Raw genomic sequence first — 23,301 nt, forward strand, 5'->3', positions numbered from 1 at the left:
CCACAGCGGAACAATCATTGTCGACGGGCCCGGGTGGAAACGTGACGCCATATAGTGAGAAAGCAACCCTAACAAAGTAGGTACACCTGGTAGGCCTAATGCTAACCACGTTCCTTCCATTCTCTGCGCATTGGGGCTGAAATCTGGGACAAAGATGGCGATGCTCCCCCTCTCCCTGCCGGGAATGACGGAGCGTAATGATGCATAAAATTACCCAAAACCCCTCCTGGAGTTTCCAAGAACGAATCGCTAGAAGAAACTGAAGGCGTATGGGAAACATCGAAATCAGGTGATGAAACATATGGAGCAGTCTGATGTATTGCCAATACAAAAAAAGCCGACGATGCTTGGTCATCCAAAGATGGCGTTGTCTCCTTTCTTTTGTACTGGCCTTTCCCATAAAACTTCCTCCATTGTTCCACCGACAAACCACGACAAACTGAACAAGGATTAGTAATAGTACATACATTTTCTCTGCACCTACTACATGAAGGATAAGGATCTGTGGATAAAAATGTTAGAAATCTTGAACAAGGAAACCCACTCATTCCAGGGCATTTCCTTTGTCTTTGTGAGATCCCGAAGAAATTTCCCTTGGTGAAGCAAAATTCTCCATATCTCACAACGTACACACACCTAGCAGATCACACCCACACTGAGATGACTCAGACCTTACCTTACCTAACCTTACAGACCTTACATCTTGTTCGGGTTGCCCCAAGTCCCTCAGTGTGAGGCACCTCCAATGTCTACCAGAGTTGCTAATGCATCTCCCAGTATATTTTGCATCTTCCAATCTTGGATGGTCTGGGATGCAGCTTAGATATTTGTCGAGCTTATTTTTGAACACATCTATGCTCACTCCTGATATATTCATCAGATGAGCTGGCAACGCATTGAATAGACGCTGCATTGTCGATGCTGGTGCGTAGTGGAATAATGTCCTGTGTTCTTTCCTTATTTTTCCTGGTATAGTTTTGGGCACTATTAATCAGCCTCGCTTGCTCTTTCTGATACTTTTAGTTCCATGATGTTTTCGGCAATTCCTTCTATCTGTTTCCATGCCTGAATTATCATGTAGCGTTCTCTTCTCCTTTCTAGACTATATAATTTTAAAAATTGTAGTCTTTCCCAGTGGTCAAGATCCTTAACTTCTTCTATTCTAGCTGTAAAGGACCTTTGTAAACTCTCTATTTGTGCAATATCCTTTTGATAGTGTGGGTACCATATCATATTGCAATATTCAAGTGGACTACAAACATACGTTTTATAAAGCATAATCATGTGTTAAGCTCTTCTTGTTTTGAAGTGCTGTAACAACATTCCCATTTTTACTTTGCATTTTGCCAACAGAATTGCTATTTGATCATTGCATAACATGTTCCTATTCAACATCACACCAAGGTCTTTAACTGTTTCCTTATTTGTGATTGTCTCGTTATTAGGTCCCCTATATGCATATAGCTTTCCTTCTCTATCTCCATAATTTATTGATTCAAATCTATCAGAGAAGGAGAAAAAAGGAAAATATGAATAAAACGGGCAAACTAAACCGGCTTTAAACAGACAGAAAGTAATCACAACCTATCTTAAAGGCGGTAGGAAAATAACTGATAGGTCACGGGACACCAAGGGCATTCTGGGAACTACAATACCCCGTAACCTGGTACAGATGCCAATAGTCCCTGGATCTCACTAGTTTTTTTTATTAATTCTACCAGTTTCCAGCTTGGTGCTAGTATACGAACAAATACGTGTTTGATAAATTTTCTCTACAAGAGAGAACGTGACATCTGCCAATTACTAAATAGGAAAAGAATCAACCAACATACAAAAGCTCTGCAAATGGAACTAAAACAGTGCTTGCATACGCTGAAAACTAAAACAATAGCAAATTTTCTGGCAGCATTACACAACTCAAGGACTTATTAACCAATTCTTATCTTAAAGGCCTACAATCATTTTGCAGGTCTCATTCAAAAATATATCCTTTAGGTGAGCTTTCAGTCAACTTAGCCAAGATAATAATATACCCATTTGATATGACTTGGTACTTCATTCAACCAATCTAGGATAATAATAAATCCCGAATAGTAGCCTGTGGTACACGAGTCTTAATAGGTCTAGGTTCACTAAAAATCCACTTGGAAATTAACTATAACCTCAAGTTCCTAATTATTGCACTTGTAATAACAAAATCTATATCATTAACAGCCAACAACAGCTTGATAGTAAATTTGAACACATCTGGACTCCCTGACAGTTCCAGACAAATGGAGACAGGTTTGTAATTGTAGCAATCAGCACTTATAAAATCCCATTAACTTCAGCAGCACGCCAAAATTTATCCTCTTTAGGTAACTCAAAAGTTGTTTTACTATTATCTATTAACAGTTTAAGCCTGACCAAAGAGTTAACCATTCTTCATTCTAGTAGATCTGGCCGAAAGTGTTTGTTTAATGGCAATTTATGGGTTTAAATATGTTCTCCTTGGAACTGACAGACTTCTCAAGTCCAGATTACCCTCTTGGGGACAAATGACAAAATTTTTACCAAGATAAACTCACTTGATTATTATTTGATGGGCGCCACAGAATCATGATGACTAGAAGGATGATGGCAAACAATACATGCCAGTAAGCATCATCTACCCACAACTCCTTCCAATCTGTAATGCACTGCTCAAACAGGTGATATCTGAAAGTGTTTGATCACTATATTAAGAATTCACATCAGTAAAAGGATATACATCATTATTACATCTAATAAAATAAAATCATGCATACACCAAATTTTTGCTGGCAACCTAATAACATTCAAAACACTCCTTTACCACAAATAGAGAAAACTATATAATTCAATGAAGCATTAACTAAACTGATTTTATACATTGTCTTTTCAGTTCTTCTTGCTATTCTCTTCTTCAAGACTTGAATCTACTAAAAGCTGGCCAATGTACAGTCCGGTGCCGACCCAAATTATGTGTTCGAATTGTCCGATTCCCCTTTTATGCAGTCGTTAGTTCTCAAAAATAGATTTTCTGTATCTGCAAAGCTGTTCAAATTCAGCGAGTCACGCGCCACAAAATGTATCAAATCTATTATCTTTTCAAGTATTTTAGATGTGGGGGGAATGCTTGGAGGAAAAAACTATTATTCCTCCAAGGGGGAATGCGAAAGAAAGATTTCCTGCTCAGCCATTAGCTAAAACGGAAGGCTTTGCCTCATGTATTTGACGTCATAGTGTAGTGTGTATGAATGACCATCGCCATATGTATTATTCAGATCTGCATAAGTGTATGTATTCTGATCATCCGCATCATGCAGATTTGATCATTTATTTTTTTCCATTGTTGAAATAGATTTTGATGAAAATGACTAGTAAAATTAACAGAGAAGCAGATGTGAGAGAGGAGAGAGGAGAGAGAAGAGAGGAGAGAGAGAGAGAGAGAAGAGAGAGAGAGAGAGAGAGAGAGAGAGAGAGAGAGAATCGTTCGATCTAAACTTTTCAAGAAAAGACAAATTTGTATTTTTCATAACTAACAAACCTGAGGTCTTAGCATTAGGATTAACTAGCGCCAAGCTGGAAACCGGTAGAATTAAAATTATACGTGCGATCCAGGGACTATTGGCATCTATACCAGGTCGCGGGGCATGTATACCCAGAATGCCCTTGGCGTCCTGTGACCGACCCGCCAGTTATACTTCTAACCCAGGTAGACTGCTAGAGGGGTGGTTCGAGGTGGGCCTTTAACTGTTAAGACCTCAGGTTTGTTAGTTATGAAAAATACAAATTAGTTACAAATTTGTCATTTGTTCATATATGAAACAAACCTTCAGTCTTAACATTAGGATAGACTTACTTATTGGAGGGAGGTAAGTCTCTAACTGACTGGGAGTTTGCCACCTAAATCCATTTCCGAATATTAGGAGCATTCTAAGAGAATAGACTATAAACCTTTGAACCAAAGATATAGAAAAATCTATTGGTTCCCTCACTGGGTGCTGGTATCATGCCATGGTTTATAAACTATGGGGAAATAGAGGACCCCCCCATTCTCATAAACCATTCTTGTCCCTTGTATGTGGATCTACCATCACCCCTCCCTTCCTTATTATCGAGAGGGGTGTGTTGCTACTGAAAAGTATACTATACTCTAACATAACTTAACAGTATGGCTGACCACCTCACCTGCATCTAGTCCGTTCCAGCTCATGATGGTACTCTCCTCCATACTGCCCGTAGGTAAAGGAGTAGAAAGAAAGTAGTAAAGAAAAAAGACCAGTCATCCCATTCATTCTACTTTCATACCTTCATCTTAGACTAGACACAAACTGACCCGCCAGGGGTACTGGATGAGCTATACCACTTGCTATGCCGCCACCACTGGACCCAAGGAAAAGGTATCCAAGGTTCTATAGGCAACGTCTTTTAAATAAAAGGAAGTGAAAGTTGTTTGGCATTTCCAAACACCAGCTTTCAGAATTCTCTCCACAGACATATCTTCTTGAATGCCAAAGAAGCACTCAAGCCTCTAATGTCATGAGCCCTAGCCCTCTCCTGGCTATCTGACCCCTTGTCTTCTGTCATGTAGGCATTCCTGATTGTTTCTCTTAGCCAAAAGGATATTGTATTTCTGGACACTTCCATTTTGTTCCGTCCTGTACTTAGGAACAACCTCCTGCACCCAAGCCTGAGGTGCTTTGTCCTTCTTAAGTACTCTCTTGTTACCCTGATGGGACACAGAAGCATCTCATCTTTGTCATGACACAGAAGCATCTTATCTTTGTCATTATCTACAAAATCTGCCGGAGAAGGTAAGGAAAAAGTCAAATCTGCCGTCCACTATTGATGGGTTTTGAGTCTTGGCCACGAATTCTGGCACAAACTTGAATGCCATTGACTTCCAACCTCTCTAGTGCTTTACAATAGATGACAGGCCATGTAGTTCCCCCACCCTTTTGGTTGAAGCTAGGGCCAATAAGAAGACTGTCTTCAGGGTCAGGCTCCTATCTGTGGACTGCCTTAGTGGTTCGTAGGGGGGTTTTGTCAGACTACTCAGTACCATGGTCAAATCCCAATCTGGGACTTTCAGTTCCTTTAGTGAACATGACTGCTCAAAGCTCTTCATCAACATGGCCAACTCCCATGAAGATGAAATGTCCACGCCTTTCATGCGTAAGACTGAGGCTAGAGCCGCCCTGTACCCCTTCACCGCAGACACAGACATATGCCTTTCTGTCCTGAGATATATCAGAAAGTCTGCTAATTGCTGAATAGTGGTACCAATGGAGACAAGTTCCCTCTACGACACCAATCACAGTATGCTGACCATTTTCCTTGGTATACTGCTGCCGATGATTTTCTGATATTTCCTGCCATGTGCGCTGCTGCTTTTTGCGAAAACCCACATGCTCGCAAGAGATACTCGATAGTCTCCACCCGTGAAGTGATAGGGACTTCACCGACCGGTGGTACCTCTCCACGTGCGGCTGACATAGCAGGTTGTTCCATGGGGGTAACTCTCTCGGCACGTCTATCAGGAGTTCCAAGAGGTCCGGAAACCATTCTGCCTTTGGCCATAAAGGAGCTACCAGAGTCATTCTGAGGTTCTGAGACCGCATTACCCTGTTCAGAACCTGACGGATTAGACAAAATGGAGGAAATGCACAGACATCCAGATTGTCCCATGGGCGTTGTAGAGCATCTTTTGCTACTGCCTCTACGTCCGGGACTACCGAACAATACATTCCCAACTTTTTGTTGTACCTGGTTGAGAATAGGTCTATGATCGGCCTTTCCCACAACCTGAGCATTCTGTCCACTACTTGTTGGCGCAAGGACCACTCCATTCCCAGGATCTGAACCCTGGGGCTCAACTTGTCAGCCACTATGTTTCTTTTTCCCGGAATATATCTGGCCCTGATGTCTACTACATTCTCTACAGCCCACTGATGAAGTTGAACTGTCATCACATGTAACTGTCGAGACACTAGACCTCGTTTGCTTATGTAAGCTACTACTGTGGTGTTGTCTGACATCAAAACCACTGAATGCCCCTGCACCCTATCCCGGAATTCCCGTAGTGCTAGAAATGCTGCTTTTAGCTCCAGCACTACCTGCCACTGTTTTGCTGGCTGTGTTTGTTTTTCCAGAAAGGCATTCACCACTTGTTTGCATTTCTCTACTCTCTGGCCTGTCGGAAATACTTTAGTTTTTATTGTGTCTATAACCATTCCCAGATACACCAGCCGTTGACTTGGATCCAATTGCGACTTCTCCCGATTTATCACAATGCCTAAGCTGTGACAAAACCGTAGAAGGGTCGCCCTGTCCCTGAGTAATTTCTCTTTGGACTTTGCTATCACCAGCCAATCGTCTAGATATCTTATTAGCCTGATCCCCGAGCATGCGCCCATGTCGACACGAGAGCACAGAACTTTGAACTTGGAAACTTTCTCTGCAAGACTGAAGTGGAGAAATTTCCTGGAAGACTGATGTACTGGGATCTGAAGGTATGCGTCTTTCAAGTCGATTGTCCGCATAAAGTCCTTGATCCTGACTCCTTGTAGAACCGTCTTTGGAGTTTCCATTTTGAATCTGGTTTTTCTTATAAACAGATTCAAAGTTGACAGGTCTATTACTGTCCTCCAGTCCCCACTCGCTTTGGGTACAAGGAGAATCCTGCTGTAAAACCCCTTTGACGGAATGGATACTTGTTCCACAGCCCCTTTTTCCATCATCTTCACTTCCTCTTGCAGAATAAAAGCCTTCAGAGGTTCTTGAGCATAAGCGAGGTGAGGCAATGGCAGTTCTGTCAGGGGTGGGGATACTTCAAACGGAATCAAATACCCGACTGAGAACCTCCACCACCCACTACTCTGCTCCCAGTTCCTGCCACACCTTCCAGTGATTTGCCAGGCAACCCCCACTGGTGTGGCTGAGTGATGAGAGGCACCTATCCTATCGTCTTGAGCCCCTTCCTCTTCCCCTAATCCCCCTTCCTCTGTTATTTCTATTGTGAAAGGGCCAATGAGTTAATTTCTTTGGGGAAGAGGGTCTTGTTGCTCTATTAGGGATGTTATGCCTCACTGGCTTCTTCCGAGGTATTTGCTGTTGCCTTACCTCCATAGGATTAGCCTGACTGCTAGATGTTCTCCTGACTGCCTTCTGTACCAACCTATCGTTAGTGTCCATCCTTCTCCTATCTATAGCCTCTTCTAGTATGGCCTCTGGCAACAGCAATTGCGACTCTTAAGATATTCCCACTCCTCATTGTGAGCAGGAATCCAAATCAGCAGTGCAACTTAGTCTAGCCAAAGCTGCATCCCTCATTAACAGGATATTTGCCCAAACATTGGCACTTATATTTGTCAAGTACGCAATTGCTTTGGCACCTGATTGTAGTAATCTAATGAACATTGATTCATCCACTGCCTTTCTCGTCACTTCTGAGGATGCAATCTTTGCAACTGCTGTCGACCAAAGATCCAATCAAGAAGCAGTCTGAAAGACAGAAGCAGCTGTTGCTTTTAACGTAGCAGCCTCTTGGCAAGTCATCGAAGGGCATTCCATTTTCACTTGATCTAAGGTTAATCCAGGCCTTAACCTTACCACATTTGGGTTTATTTGTCTAGACAGTAAAGGAACCGTTGGTGTCGTATAATATTTTCTATGTTTCATCATTGGAGGAATTATCCCTTCCCGCAATCCGTGCGTTTACATGTTGTAAAACGGACTCCGCATGATTTGAACAAGGCAATTCATACGACACCTTGGTATCCTTTTTCGCACCAAACGCCATGTCAATCCCCGGAGGAAGCATACTGGCAGGTGTTTCCGTTCTCTCCGAAAGGTTATTGAATTGACGAATCAAATCAATCACCTCGGCATACGAAGACAGAAACTTGTTTCTCTCCTTCCTCCAGTTCTAGCGTACTGTGCTCAGCCACAGGAGACGCTATCTCACTCCTATCCCCTGACTAACGTCCGGGTGCTTCGTGGCCGTCTGCCCCTACGGCCGCGGCTTCTTTGATCTCCGCTGACCACCGACGGCTCAATCCCAAACAGTCAGACCGCCTCACTCCTCTGCTTGCAGATCTAGAGCGAGAATCTCGCCTATATCTCCAAGATGAAGGCTCTCTCAAAACCGAGCTCACTTCCTCTCCATGACGATTAAAATCGTCTCCAGCGACCATCGGAAAATTCGGCCTTGATCCTTCATTTAGGTGGACAACACCTTCCACCAACGTATCAGACGAGGTTGCCAACTCGCTATTTTTCGACCTTTTAACCGGAGGCTTATCATCTTTTCTCCGTATTTTAAACGGTCTTACAGGCCAAACCGGTATCTGTGCTCTATCCTTTGCTGCACTTTTCGCTCCCAGCGCCGATTTCGCCAACAACATGGTAGATTTTTTTTTACTCTTTATAGCCTCTACTGGCAACTCCGCGTCGGCCGTTATCCCATCTGCCGTCGAATGGCTCGCTTAGACTCTTGTAAACGGCTTCGCCCACTAGCTTTGAGCTTACCAGCCACTGACTTCTTGCCTTTCTTGCTGACTGGGATGTGACCGTCCTGGCCCGAAGATGAAGAAGAATTGACTCTTCTACTCTTGGCCCGAGAAACAGTCGCGAAATCCAATATCCTCCAACGCTTGACTGGTACAGTGTGTACTACCGAGTCAGAAAGTGTATTTGAGTACAGAGGCAGCGAAGAAGACTGAGAAGCAGTAGGCTGTGATATCATCGCGTCTGAGATGTCGGTGTGTGACGCCGGTTGTGATGTCACCAATCTTGCAGGGAGAGACTGGGCTGCTGCTGCTGGTATCCCTGCGTTTGCAGCAAAACTACTCCCCAACGTTCTGCATCGTCGTAACCAATGAAGTTGTTGGAGTAGCCGCGACATTATTTCCCATAAAGTGCAGGCCCGGGGGATGAGGAATATTCAGCGCTGCCAGATTCTGCTGGAACCGTGACGCCATATAATGCAACAGCAAACCTTCCAAGGTTGGTACGCCTGGAAGGCCTAGCGCCACCCACGTGCCTTCCATCCTGCTCGAATCGGGAGCCGGCACCTGGAACAAAGATGGCGATGCTCCCCCCCCACCCTGCTGGGAACAAAGCGTAAATATTATGCACCAAATTACCCAAAACCCCTCCTGGCGTTTCTGAAAATGAACCACTAGGAGAAACAGAAGGGGTATGGGAGAAATCAAAGGCAGGTGGTGAAACATATGGAGCAGTCTGGTGTATTGCCGATAGAAAAGAAGCCGGCGACGCTTGGTCATCCAAAGATGGCGTCAACTCCTTTCTTTTGTACTGGCCTTTCTCATAAAACTTCCTCCACTGTTCCACCGACCAACCATGACAAACAGAACAAGGATTAGTAATTGTACATACATTTTCCCTGCACCTACTGCACGTTGGATGAGGATCCGTCGACACAGAAGTTAGGAATCTTGAACAAGGAAAGCCACTGACTCCAGGGCATTTCCTTTTGTCGTCTTCGAAAAGGAAGAAGATCCCGACGGCGATACAAAACACTCCATCACCACTTACACACTCTTACAGCTCACACCCAAACTGAGCACACTCAGAAAAAAAGAATTAATAAGAAAAATTAAATTGAAATGGATAAAAACGGACAAACTAAAACCAGCTTTAAACAGATAGACAGATAACAAGTCCTATCTTAAAGGCGGCAGAAAGATAACTGGCGGGTTGGTCACACGACGACGAGGGCATTCTGGGTATACATGCCCCGTGACCTGGTATAGATGCCAATAGTCCCTGGATCACACAAGTTTAATTTTAATTCTACTGGTTTCCAGCTTGGCACTAGTTAATCCTAATGTTAAGACCTCAGGTCTGTTTCGTATATGAACAACTGTCATTTCATGTTGAATTTTGAATTTTTATCATTTGTTTTTAAGAAATTGTAATTTCATATCAAATTGAATTTTTGAGAGAGAGAGAGAGAGAGAGAGAGAGAGAGAGAGAGAGAGAGAGAGAGAGAGAGAGAGAGAGAGAGAGAGAGAGAATCGTTCGATCTAAACTTTTCAAGAAACTGTCATTTCATGCTGAATTTTGAATTTTTATCATTTCTTTTTAAGAAATTGTAATTTCGTATAAAATTTTGAATTTTCATCAGATCTTTTTTTTTATTGTAGAATAAATTAAATTTATATGAAAATGATTACATAGTGAACATGCCGGACAAATAAACAGACAGGTGCTCGTAATCAGGTTTGTTAGGCCTAACGGGAGTGAAGACCCGCATGATCTGCTAGTCCCCGAAACCTCATATGGTTCACAAAGCCTTCCTTCAGCAGAAGAACTCTTCACGGAGGATGAGATAGAGGAGTTAGAAGGTTTTTTGGCAGAGGATAAGTAGAGGAAATTCCATCCAAAAGGTTTTTTTAAAGGAAATGACTGTATCGTACAGTACACTTGCACCAATGGTGGCATTGTTTACGTGTGGGAGTTTTCACCATCCTGTGTGTAATTTAAAACTTTTTCAAGTTATCAAAACCTTTTCAATGTTTTATTTATCCATAAGAACAATTTCATATTAGAAAAAATTACAGTATAGTACATAGAAAGTATTGAAAATGGGTAGTATAAAAAAGTTTGACTGGGTAAGTTGCCGTTTGCCTTGGCCCTAATGGAATTATTCCATAAGGTATGTGTTTCGAAATCTGCGAATTTCTAATTCTGCCAGGCCATGGATTGACCAAATTCTCGCATAATTGGGGACCGTACTGTACATAATCTGGGTAAGACGAAAGGCAGGAGTTCTGAATTTGTCTGCTTTCAGACAAAATTAAAAAGACTTTGTATAAAATCAATTCAACTGATGCTATCATTCTTTTTAATAGAACCTATTATCATTACAGTGTTCCCCCATATTCGCAAAGGATGTGTACCAGGGACACCCCCAAATAGCGCAAACCCGCGAATAGTTAGAACTCCCCTCTAAAAATATCCATATCTGCCTATCTTGAAAGTTCAAATACCAAATGTATACTTAAAGTATCATCCTACATCAAAGATACCATTGAATTGGTATTATTAATATCATTCCAAAGTCATCTTAAACATTTTACCATTAGAAATATATAAACAGCCAATAACAGAGAGAGAGAGAGAGAGAGAGAGAGAGAGAGAGAGAGAGAGAGAGATAGAGAGAGAGAGAGAGAGAGAGAGAATAACTCCTTGATATCAATAGATTGAAAGGAACTTATATAGGCAACACTTATTTCCCCTCCCATAAATACACATATCTATTCCAGAGAAGGGAGAAAGAGAGGACTGAACAATTATGTTTGTCTGTATATCAATTCTTTTGCTGAGAGAGAGAGAGAGAGGAGAGAGAGAGGAGAGAGAGAGAGAGAGAGAGAGAGAGAGAGAGTAGAGAGAGAGAGAATGAGAGAGAGAAGGAAAAAAACTTAACCTTATGTAACATCCTACATCAAATTTTCCTCAAATTAATATCATATTAATGTATTAATCTTAGAGACTCTATCAATATAATTTCAAAGTAATCCTAAACATTAGTACCCTTAAAGGTATATACGTAAGTACGTACATTCATACATACATACGTACTTCTAACACTTGCAGCAGAGAGAGAGAGAGAGAGAGAGAGAGAGAGAGAGAGAGAGAGAGAGAGAGAGAGAGAGAGAGAGAGAGAGAGAGAGAGAGAGAGTTTTGTCCTTACAGTATTTAAAAGTGAAATGGAAAGATGAAAGATTATTCTATTTAAAATACTCACATATGAATTTTGTAATTACATTTATAGTATTATTATTACACATATATAGTATATCATTGGAAAATATTAATAATAAACTTATTACATGCATGCACCATAAAAAGAATCTCCTCAGTGAGAGAGAGAGAGAGAGAGAGAGAGAGAGAGAGAGGAGAGAGAGAGGGAGAGATTGAGAGAGAGACGAGACGAGAGAGAGAGAGAGAGAGAGAGATGAGAGAGAGAGAGAGTTATCCTTAAGGGGGCTGGCCGGCTAATGCCGTTTTTTAACGACAGGACTTTGATATTCATACCACTTAATAAGGTGACTTGGGACATCTCCAAACTGCATATGATTTTCGCCTCTGACCTTCGGTTTTGTGACACCAGGCCAATTTATCCCGAAAATAACCATTTTTCAAATTGTATCTCCTCCTTTGATATTTAATATTAAGACCTGGGATTACTACCATATATAGACCTGATGTAGACCTCCAATCAAATAGAGTTTTTTTTTCTAAAAGTCATTTTTTTGCTAGATATGAATTTTTCAATATGGTCAAAAAATAAACCCTATAAATCACGAGAAAACAATTTATAAAAAAAAGACGAAACAAAAATTGGAAAAAAGGGCTCTATTTGATTGTTCTATAATGTCTTTCTGAGTTATATACCAAATTCCAATGTTATAGCTTTAAAACTAAGTGAGGAGATAGATTTTGAAGGTCAATAAGTATAGTTTTGAGATACGGGCGTTCAAAGTTTTCCTTCGTATTTCTATAAAGACAATGTTAATAAATAATGATTATTATGAATGTATATTTCTTTTTTGTGTATTAATAAACCAATACTATTTTATTTATCATAATTTAATCATAAATGATGATCCCTTTGCTCATATATTTCGTGCCTGGGGCAACTGCATGAGCAAGATGGGGGGCACTCCTTCCTACGCAATTCTCTCTCTCCCCTTCACTAACTCGGCTTATTACAGCGAATTTTCTTCTGTATGTTCGCGAGATGTTTTCCTTGTATTTTCCTCTTTGGCATGATGACATTCTTGCCGAAACAAAGATAAACAAACGTAAATGCAAGAGAACATCAGAGGTGAGACTCGAAGGTGTACCTCTTTTTACAAAGACAATTTGATAAAGCATGATTATTATGAATTCCATATTCCATTTTGGGTATTAAAAAACCAAAACTATGTTATTTATCATAAATGAAGATCTCTTTGCTCAAAGATCGTAGCCTTGCGCACAGCGTGACGTGTGCTGTCAGGCAAGAAGGGGGCGTTACTAAGCAACCCTCCCCTCTCTCTTCACTAACTACGCGTATATTATGATATTCTGTAATAATACTTGAGCGATTTTTCTTCGTCTGTATGTTAGCGAGATGTTTTCCTTGTCTTTTCCTCATTGGCATGATGAACTTCTTGCCGAAACATACATAAACATACGTAAAAAGCAAGCGAATGTCACGAGGTGAAACTCGAACGTGTAACCTACTTGAAGTCTATGGTCCAACTGATTCATGATTGAACCAGATACTCGCTTATGGCTTATGCGAGCCACGGAATCTCTACAGATGCCATTTCTCACAATTTCTTTGCCAATAATTATCAAAATTTATGATAACAGAAGAAATATTGCATTTTCTTGTACAGATGAATGTTTTAGGCTTATTGAGTTATGTTTACTAATTACCCTATAACTACGAAAGTGAGAGGAATTTGGACGAAATATTTTGTATACGTATTCTCAATTGCCATATGAAGCTCCATGAATTTTTTCATGACTTTGCATTTTTGGCCCCATACCTCCATAAATAGGGGATCCGGCCGGCCCCCTTAATTAAAAGAATGAAATGGATAGATTATTGCATTTCTTTAAAATACTATCACATAATATGAATTTTGTAATTAGTTATATTAATATTATCATTATTATGATTATTATTATTATTTCAAAATATTAAAAACAAATAAGTGCATGTACTATAAAAATTGTCGAGTCTGCTGTGAAAGAGAGAGAGATAGAGAAGAAGAGAGAGAAGAGAGAAAGAGAGAGAGGCGAGAGAGAGAGAGAGAGAGCAGAGAGAGAGAGAGAGAGAGAAATTTCATGAACACTTGGTGGCAACAACACAACTGCTGCTCCCCTTCCGTCCCAATACTTGATGTGTTTGACAGTTTTAGTACATGGAGTTTGAGAAAGAAGACTGGGATTTCCTTCATTCTTACATAATTTTTCAAACTTATAAACTAAAATCTTACTAATTCACTTTAGTATTTTCTTTAATGAATTGACGTTATTGCTGTATACGTTAATATTAATATTTGAAAATATGAAATCAATTATTTATCATACAAAAAACCATGGCATCTCTGATAAGGGGAGAGACGGTCTGAGGGGAGAGTAGAGAGAGCGAGAGAGAGAGAGAGAGAGAGAGATGAGAAGAGAGAGAGACGAGAGAGAGAGAGAAAAATTATTATTTTTACTATGTGATATAATTTAATCTTATTAACCTTACTAATACAGTATTAATCAGTATTAATATTTGAAAATTAGTAAATAATTTTTGTACCATAAAAATGCATTTAGTCATGAAAATAACACCAAAATACACTAATTGGTGGTGATTTTTGCCGGAAAATCCAGCGAATAGGCAAATCCCCAGCAAATAATGGATAGATAGGGTCCAGAGAGAAATCAGCAAATCAGTGAGTCCGCGAATCCGGAGAACGCGAATACGGGAGAACACTGTATTATTATTATTATCATCATCACCAGTTTAATGAGATCAGTAAGTCATGCTCATAGAATCTAGCAAGGTTCACTAAGAGAACCTGTTTCTAAATAGTAGGTGACTACCACAGCAAGGGAAAGGTAAAGTAGTTGGATAGCATTGCTGGAATGTACCAAATAGATGGATGAAAAGTACAAGGAATATAGTAATGCATCAGTGGCCAAAAGAATAACAAGTGCAAGAATGCATCTTGGCCAAAGAGAAGCTACAGAGAACCTTTAGTAACATCTACATTGTGCCACACATGGCACCCTGTAAGAGGGTAACCTCTGTGGGCGATATTGTTTGTAAAGCTTCCTATACAGCTAGTTGTCGACTTACAACCTATAAGAGTTACGACTGATTGACTTTACGACCACCCACAACTAAAAGGTTTGGAAAACGACTTGAGCAAGAAAGAATGGTGTCCAGCTAAACATATTACAGTTTTTTCCCCAGCTTCTGCCTCTCCACACATGCAGCTCACTTTTAGAGCTGCAAATGACTATTATCATGCATTGGCAACAAGGATATAACTTCAGTAAACTTATGCCATCAAACACAACCATAATAAAATTGAGAGAGAATAATTTTAAACAAAAATTCAGGTCTTGAAAGAACACCTTTTACTGTTGTATTCACGCCAATTAAAGATAAGTAACGTAACTAACAGTAAAGCTCGTACTACGAAGAAATCAAGTGAAAATACTGAACGGAATCACGTAATATTTTTACACAATAAACATGCCCACAACACAATCTGTTAGCGAAGAAAATAATTTAGTTCACAAGACGTATTAAATTCATATTTCGACTTATAAACACATTGCATAATGACAAATTACCTTGTCTCGTATAAGTAAAGTATCTAGATATTTTATGCTAACTAGAAGAACGCAACTCACTCTGAATTGAGTTAAATACGGCGAAATCAAACGTAAATACAGTAATACCCCAAATTTACGTCATTTGAGTCGCGCAAATTCACAATAGCACGAACTTTTCATTGGAACCTAACTAATTATCATATGTGAGTTCTTTACAATAGTGCAAACATTTGCGAATCCTCCAGAAACACTGCAAAACCCTGCAAAAGTCTTTATGTTTAAATTATTATGAAAATTTTTAAGTTTTAAAGCCTTTCTGTATACAATCTATTAAAAATAACAATTTGCCAAAAATTGTATTTTTCCTAACTATACAAACCTGAGGTCCTTTAACAATAGGAATGTAACTTGCGGCAGCTGGAACCGGTCGTAAGCTTCGAACAAGGGAGTTTCGTAGTTAACTGCTTGTCCGACAGTCAGCGCACTGCGCAACTGGGAGGTGAAGAATCACTTTGCTTTAGGCCCAGGAAAAACAGAGTGAGGGGTGGCATGAGGTGGGACTATGTGTAAAGGACCTCAGGTTTGTATAGTTAGGAAAAATACAATTCTCGACAAATTGTTTTCTGGGCTCAGCCCGTGTCGCTTCGTGAAATGTCCCTTTAGCACACATTTCTAAGGTAAATTATTGCTAACATTACCAGAGAAAAAAGCTAAAATGGAAATGTCAGAATATTCTGACTCGCTCACCTTATATAAAAGGTATCGGTATGGTTTCTGGGGCGAGTGAAACCACTACCACGGGTCTCTTACCATTTAGATCCATCCTTCTTCAAAATCCCCATACCTGAGAGGGCCGATGTAAGGCCCGCTCCCAGGTACGACTACTACTAGTGCCCCTGACGCCATCACTAGCGCCTCTACCGGTCATCCTTTTCGTTAGCATCATCTTGCACACACGTGTTTTTCTTCAATGTGTATTTGTGCTTTCCTTTTTGGATTTATCTACATCATGGAACGCCAAGCCATCACTGCATCTAAGTTAAGTACTGCTAGAAGTGTTTCACCTATTTTTAGCCAGCCAGGGACCTGTTAAACCAATTTTATTTAGGTTATAAGACGGCGCCTCCTTCGGCCTGGTTGCCGAGTCATCTGGGGCGGCTCGCCCCACGTGTTTCATTGTTTCAGGCTTCTTCGGTCCTCTATACCATTGTAGCTTGAATATTTAGCAGTACATATTTTGCATTATATACATTGTGCAGCGTTACCATGTTATTTTATGCTTAGCTTTTCACGGGTATGCCTTAAGCTCTATTGAGCGCGTAGCCTACGTCGCTCCTTAGCTCAGTGTTCATGCATGCATGTTCCTTTGTTGTAGGTCTGTATTAAGCTCTCTTAGGACATTGGTCCTTCCTTTTAGTCCTGACCACCCTGGCCACCACCCTCCGTTCCTACGTATGGCAGAGGCCAGCTCCCAGAGATGTTAGTCGTCCTCCCTTCTCAGTTGGCTCGTCTAGCTTCTCCAGGACCTTGCTTTCTCTTTTTCTGCTTGTTTATCTTCTTTTCTTCCCCGTCTTGTGTTAGGCTGTTTTTAGTCATGCTTTGAGACGGTTAGAGGTAGCCTAGGCCACCTCAGACCACCTGGCCTGTCTCACCGCATGGCCTACACCACGTTCGCGACGAGCCAGGTGATCGCTATCATCCACCCGGCTGCTGTTCCCCACGCTTCCTCCCCCCTCTAGAGGGGGGGGGGAGTCCTGCTCGCTCCCGTTGCCCATGGCAACCACCCGAGCTCCCTCCCCTCTTCCCCCTCCTCCATGGGGAGGATACGGGAGTTAGTAGGGGGGACATCCGAGGCTGGCTCGGATCGTACCACTCTCACCCTTCGGTACCAGGGGGGGCTCCCTGTGCGGTTGGTCTCGGCTGGCCACTCGGCTCGGCCGTGCTCGGACCTCCTCGGCTTCCGATCAAGCTCTCTCTTACCCCGAGTCACCACTCCTCCAGCCCGCTACGGCGGCTGGGGCCTCTGGCTCCGCCAGACCTCAGGTTTGGTGACTGCAGAGAAGCTCTGCCACATGTTTTATCCTTATGCATGTTACCTTTATTTCAATTTTGATTATTTACATTCTTTATATTTTGCAAAGTCGGCGGAGTTCCCGCTCACCATCCGGGTTCTCCACCTGCTTATCTTGATAACTGTTACGAAGAGTTACGCTCCTCCGCCAAAGATTTTTATTGGCCCCCACCTGCTCCTCCCCCGCCGTTCTCGTACTCTTCGTTCCGGCGTAAAGACTAGGTAACTGCCTCTGTGAATTTCCATCCTCCAGCAACACCGGAGACGCACTGAAACTAGTTTACCAGTTCTATTGGACACCCACCACTCACAGCATGAGAGTAAGTGGAGGCCGATCTTTATTCTGTCAAGTAACTCCGGTGTAATGATATATCATTTCTTGGACTTAGTCCAACTAGTTAGTGTTGATACTCATGTATCTGTTCACTTACAGGCCACCCATTGCCAGGAATCTGGCTGTAACGCTGTCCTACAGGACCCCTGTGAGCACGAGGTCTGCCGTACGCATGCTGTCTGCGCCATCCGCTATGGGAAGATAACTGTCTGGCATCATGAGAGTTGCTCCATATGCTACGATTTGGTAGATCAGGTTACCTCCGGAGTAAGTACTCTTCCGGATACCAAATTGTCATATATAATTTTGGCCTATATGTATACAATTCTTATAAGTGATATATCATTACAAGTGATAATATAATTTAGTTCTAAGTAGCTAGTATTTATACTGACCCTCTCTTTCAGACTGCTCAAGCGGTCAGGGACGCTGCCCAAACCACCCTGAAGGCCTGGGTCGGCAGATTCGGAAGGAACGTTACCAAGGGGCAGCCCTATATTCTTGACAAGAAGATGGCTGCTATTGTCTTCCCCAGCTGCAAGGCGACTCCCTACGTCGACCCAGAAGCGGCGGTCCCTTACATTGCTGCTATTCAACATCAAGTAGCTCAAGCGTTGGAGGAACCTGGAAGCCAAGAAATCATGGAGGAAGTGGCAACTCTTAATCTGGACCTCGAGCCCATGGCGGTAGAGGCAGCAGGTAGGAGGTTGAGTGAGGCAGGTTTGGTAGGGGCTCAAAGTTTACCCTAGAGCCATTCTAGATCTTCCCCTGTCCCTTCTTCTTCGTCTTTCCAAGGATTCTCTGAGGATGGGCTTTCAGTTAGACCGAAGTCCATCCAGGCAATCCCTAAGGTCAAAGGGAAGCGTGAAGTGAAAACGCTTCAAAAGATGCTGTCTAAGGCGGCAGCTTCGAGCGGTTCTCAAAGGTCTCTGGCTCACCATCCCGGAGCAGAGAAGCCCAAGTCGTCTTCTCACTCTAAAGGGTCCAGAGGAAAGTCCTCCAGAGACAAGGCTCAGCTCCTGTCTGATCCTGAGCCTTCAACCTCTACAGGAGCATGCCCTAAGACTCCCAGAGAGAAGCAGGAACCTAGTTCCTTTGATTCAGACTCCTTTACTGCAAACATTATGCAGCAAATGGGTAGTCTGGTAGGGAACTTGATTCAGGACAAGTTCCAAGAGATGCTCTCTCACATCTCTTCTTCCTTTGAGGAGTCAGGTCAGTCGATCCGGGCCATTTCGGAGAGGCTGGCCAACCAGGAGAACCTCATAGTAGGTCTCCGGGAGAACCCTACGACAGCTCTTCCTCAGCCCAGTGTGGCAGCTCAGGCCATGCCGGACTACAACACCCTCCCTCCTTACACGGCGAGTAATCCCTGGAGGATATCGTCTTATGACCCCTTTAAGGACGGGATGCTAACGCTGGCGGACTGTGGAACTCGAAGGATTGAGGACTTTGAGTTCCACCCGGCTAACCTGCAACCCCCCTTCATTGGTTAGGCCCGCCTTACGGAGGCAGTTATGAGGAGGGAGGATAAGATCCCAAAAGAGACCGTCATCTTCGGTCGGGATCAAGCCCAGTGTGACTGGCTAAGAAACCTGGAAGACTGGGATTGCATTAATACCAGGATTCAAGCGTTTAAAAGCGCTTTCACCATGTTTGTGGTGGACGGAGAGACTCCCATTCCGTTCACCACAAAGGTGACGGAGTTAACAATGCAGGCTGCTATGAGAGACGAGCTGATGCCACAGCTCCAGGAAACGGAGCCCACGTCACTCCTCCTTCCTGGTATGGAAGATCTGTGGGCAGATCTCCCAGCCACCTTTTCGGTCGGGAAATTAAAGCCGGACTGCGCTATCATACAGTTCAGCGAACGGCTTACCAGACTTCCAGACAGTCTCATTCAGGCTGAATTTGACGCACGTACAAGGCTATCCAGATCACTCAATACTCTGGTCATGACAGAGGTTTCGGCCGTTACTTATGGTAACGAACCTCTGTTCAAGTTAATAGCCAAATCACATTTACACACTGTACAATGTGATTTGTACGATTTCATCGTGGCGAGACATAACTGCAGGAAACATGTTCTGCAGGAAGCCACCATCCGCCACGAACCGAATAAGTTGCTGGCGGCTTCGATCTGGGGTGCCGACCTTTTCCCAGAATCGGTCGTCAATTCGGTTCAGTATGAGGCGACAAGACTCAACCAGAGTCTTGAGGTCCGCTGGGGCCTCTCCAGTAAGAGGAAGCTGGAGTCGACTTCTTCATCCAAGAAAGTCAAGAAGCCTAGGAAATTCCAGCCTTTCCAGGCTCCCCAGCAACAGCAGGTAGTTCAGGCAGTGCCAGTTTCTCAAGTACCACAGCCCTCTACATCAAAGACACAGCCTCGGCAACAATTTCTGCTGCTGACTCCTCAAGGTCAGGCTTCCACCTCCTTCGCTGTCTCTCCAGCCTTCAACCCAGTGTTTGAGGGCCAGTCGTTCCAACCTTTCAACAGGTTCGGAAGAGGCAGCAGAGCTAGAGGTGCCTTTCGCCAGAGAGGCGGCGGAAGAGCATCCAGCCGAGGGAAGCACTTATGGGGAGGGCGCAGGTCTCGACCTGCCCCAAGCCAGTGAGAACCCTCAGGTAGGAGGGAGACTGTTCCTCTTTCGTCACAGATGGAGGTTCAGCAGCTGGGCACAGAGCATTGTGTCCAAAGGCCTAGGATGGAGCTGGACCAAAGGCCCTCCTTCATCCAAGATCTTTTATCAACAACCGACAACGGAATTGGTAGAGTATGCCCAAGAACTCCTTCGAAACTGCCTGGTGAACAAGACGGTCACTGTCGTCAGTGCGCCGTCTGTCCACCGCAGCGTCCACCATCTCTACAGGGAAGAGAGAGGAGGAACTCCGTACTGGTCCATTGCATAGACCCAATGCCGCCTCACGCCCAGTCGCCCTGGATACTCGGGTAAGGACTGCATCCCTACGGCGAAGTACCAGGTTGGCCCACAGGTTTGCCGTCTGGTGGGCAAGGAAGGAGATGGCTCTTCCTCCAGACTGACAAAGTCTCCTGAAAGCCGAGTCTTCTTCGGGGGAGATTCCCCTGGAGTTGGCTGCAACCTTAGACACTGTGAGGGACCACTGGTCTATCCAGGAGACGGCCTGGAAAGCTGGCATAGCGGTAGATTCCAGGCCCAGTGCCTCTTGCTGCGAGAACCAGAGGTTCTCAGACAGGAGCTGCTGCAGACACCCCCGGAGTTAGCCTGGCTAACTCTGGGTTTACCTGAGCCGGGACGTGGTCTCGGATGGTGGGAGCGGCAATCCTTCCCCGAGGTCGTTGTGCTGACGAATCAGCGCAATAACCTCGGCAAAGTTCCTCTGGATCTCGGGAGTCACTGCATCTTGTGGAGTAGGACCGTCAAGTCCCTCGAACAAGAGCACATCCAGAGACCCTCCCCCTTCAGGAGGGAGAACGGCGACAGACCCCTCTCAGTCTCCTCCTGTCACTTGCGCGTACGACCTGGTCAATCCAAGGACCGTGCCTGGCACGTACAGCATCGTGACGGGATCGTGTGGGGCGCGCCCCTCACGATCACTCCGCAATGCCTCGCTCTTCCCGGTGTAACCCGAGGAAGTTGAAGGCACGGGAGAGGCAGACCTGATGCTCCCCCCTCTCTCACTGGCAGAACCAGTGGGCTTGGAGGGCTGCAGGCGGGTGGTGATCGAGCTGCAGGCCTAGTTGAGACGTCTCCCTGGGGAGAACGGCTGGACCGAGAACAGCGGCCCCAATCTCGTGTGTCAGAGGAGCTACTGCTGGTTGCCATACCTGTCCGTTCCCTGGGGGAGCGACGGTCAGGCGACCTGCAGAGACCACAGTCATGGTGAGACCGGTGCTTGTCCTCACGGCGCGTCGAACCGCTGGTGCCGGCGATCGGGGGGACCTCTTCCCAGCCTCAGCCCGTGGCCGGTCAGAGACCGTCAGGCGGCTTTCACCAGCCTTCCGCTCCGTGCCGTGAACCTGGCGCCAAGCGAGCTCTGGCATCTGGTTCTTGGTTGTACGGTCACCGGTAGGCGACCATACACTCGGTACCTCTCACGAACGAGAGGCCGAGATGGAACCTGATGCAGCGGCAGAGCCCCTGACACCGGGCAAGGAAGTACCGGTGTTAGCCGGTACCCCTCTGGTCCTCTGGTCCCCGTAGTCTTCTTCCTTGCGGAAGAAGAGATGGGCCCCGCTCCCGAAGGAGCAGGAGGACCAGCGGAAGAAACCCCCGTCCCACCGGAGTGAGACGGACCCTGAGAAGCTCCCGAAGGAGACTTCTTTAGGAGGGGAGGAGGCAACCTTCTTCTTCCTCGGCTGTGAAGCCTTGGAAGTCGAAGGGGGAGAGGCGGCAGACGACAAAGACGAAGAAGACAACGAAGATGATGACGACACCTTCCTCTTCTTCTTTGTCAGTTTCCTCAGGACAGACGTTAAGTCTGCCATCCAGGCCGGAGCCGGGGCTGCTGTTGCTGAAGCAACAGGGCCCAGACGCACCTGTCCGGACAGATCAACGTCTGGTACAGCAACGCCACGAGCAGGAACGACATTGGCAGGTGCGGACATCTCAGGAACAGCAGGAACGGCAGGAACGGTCAGCACAGTCTGGGCAGGTACGGCAGTCAGCACAGGCATCACAGGAGGCGGAGCCACAGTCAGCGACATCCTGGGTACTGGCGGCAGGTCCAGGGGTGAGCTCTTGAGGCAGCGAAAGTCTGGACGAGGCAGCACGGCAAACCCGGGCGGCAGCGGCATGCTCCCCCTCGGTACGGCGATCGGACCCTGCACAGAGGCTGTTGGAGAGACTGACACCACATGCGGAGAGTACACCAGGTGAGGGGGAGCGGCGTACCCTGGAGGTGACAGGGTGGTAGTCGTAGTGGTCACCATTGCATGGGTGACCGCAGCAGACCCAGCCAAATGGTAAAGCAGCCCCTGGACACTAGGCACGCCCTGCAAGCCCAAAGACGCCCACACCTGACCAAGGTCATCCCTGGCGGCAGAAGCACCTGCAGAAGCAACAGTCGGGTGATTGGGGGGGGGGACGAGCCCCACCCCAAACGGACAGAAGACCCCGAGTACAATTGAACGTCATTGAACGTCAGTCAGGGTACCGGGCGCCCTCCTCCACACTCGACAGATCGGGTGAGGAGGTCCTGGATACCCCCCCGGAAGGGGAAGGTGCCATACGTGGGAGCTGAGCAGGGAGCAGGAAAGACGACAAAGTATCCGTCACCAAAGGAGTCGTGGGAGAGCTTTCCGACGACTCCTTTGCAGGCCTTTGCTTCTTCCTGCCCTCATACAAGCCCCACTGCACCTCAGACCAATCATCACAAATAACACAAGGCTCGGTGCGAGAGCATTCACGCCCCCGACACCGAGCACATAACACATGAGGATCTATTTCTGGGAAACTGCGGAATTTCCCGCATTTACGCCCTTCAGTCCCGGGGCACAGTCGCCGGATAATTGGAGGGCGCGGAGAATCCATGATCCATATCACTTCACAAG

At 44.8% G+C, this 23,301-nt stretch overlaps 1 protein-coding gene across 1 annotated transcript in view; it reads right to left on the bottom strand.

Annotated features, from left to right (window-relative positions):
• Positions 1-23,301, bottom strand: part of LOC135197498 (transmembrane protein 87A-like) — a 212,774-nt gene that overhangs the window by 26,486 nt on the left and 162,987 nt on the right. Inside the window, exon 10 of the mRNA XM_064224561.1 lies at positions 2,568-2,697. Coding sequence (XP_064080631.1) covers positions 2,568-2,697 — 130 coding nt within the window. The remainder of the gene's footprint in view (positions 1-2,567; positions 2,698-23,301) is intronic.

This window comes from Macrobrachium nipponense, chromosome 21 (assembly GCF_015104395.2).
Source record: "Macrobrachium nipponense isolate FS-2020 chromosome 21, ASM1510439v2, whole genome shotgun sequence".
In the NCBI taxonomy this organism is placed as follows: Eukaryota; Metazoa; Arthropoda; class Malacostraca; order Decapoda; family Palaemonidae; genus Macrobrachium; species Macrobrachium nipponense.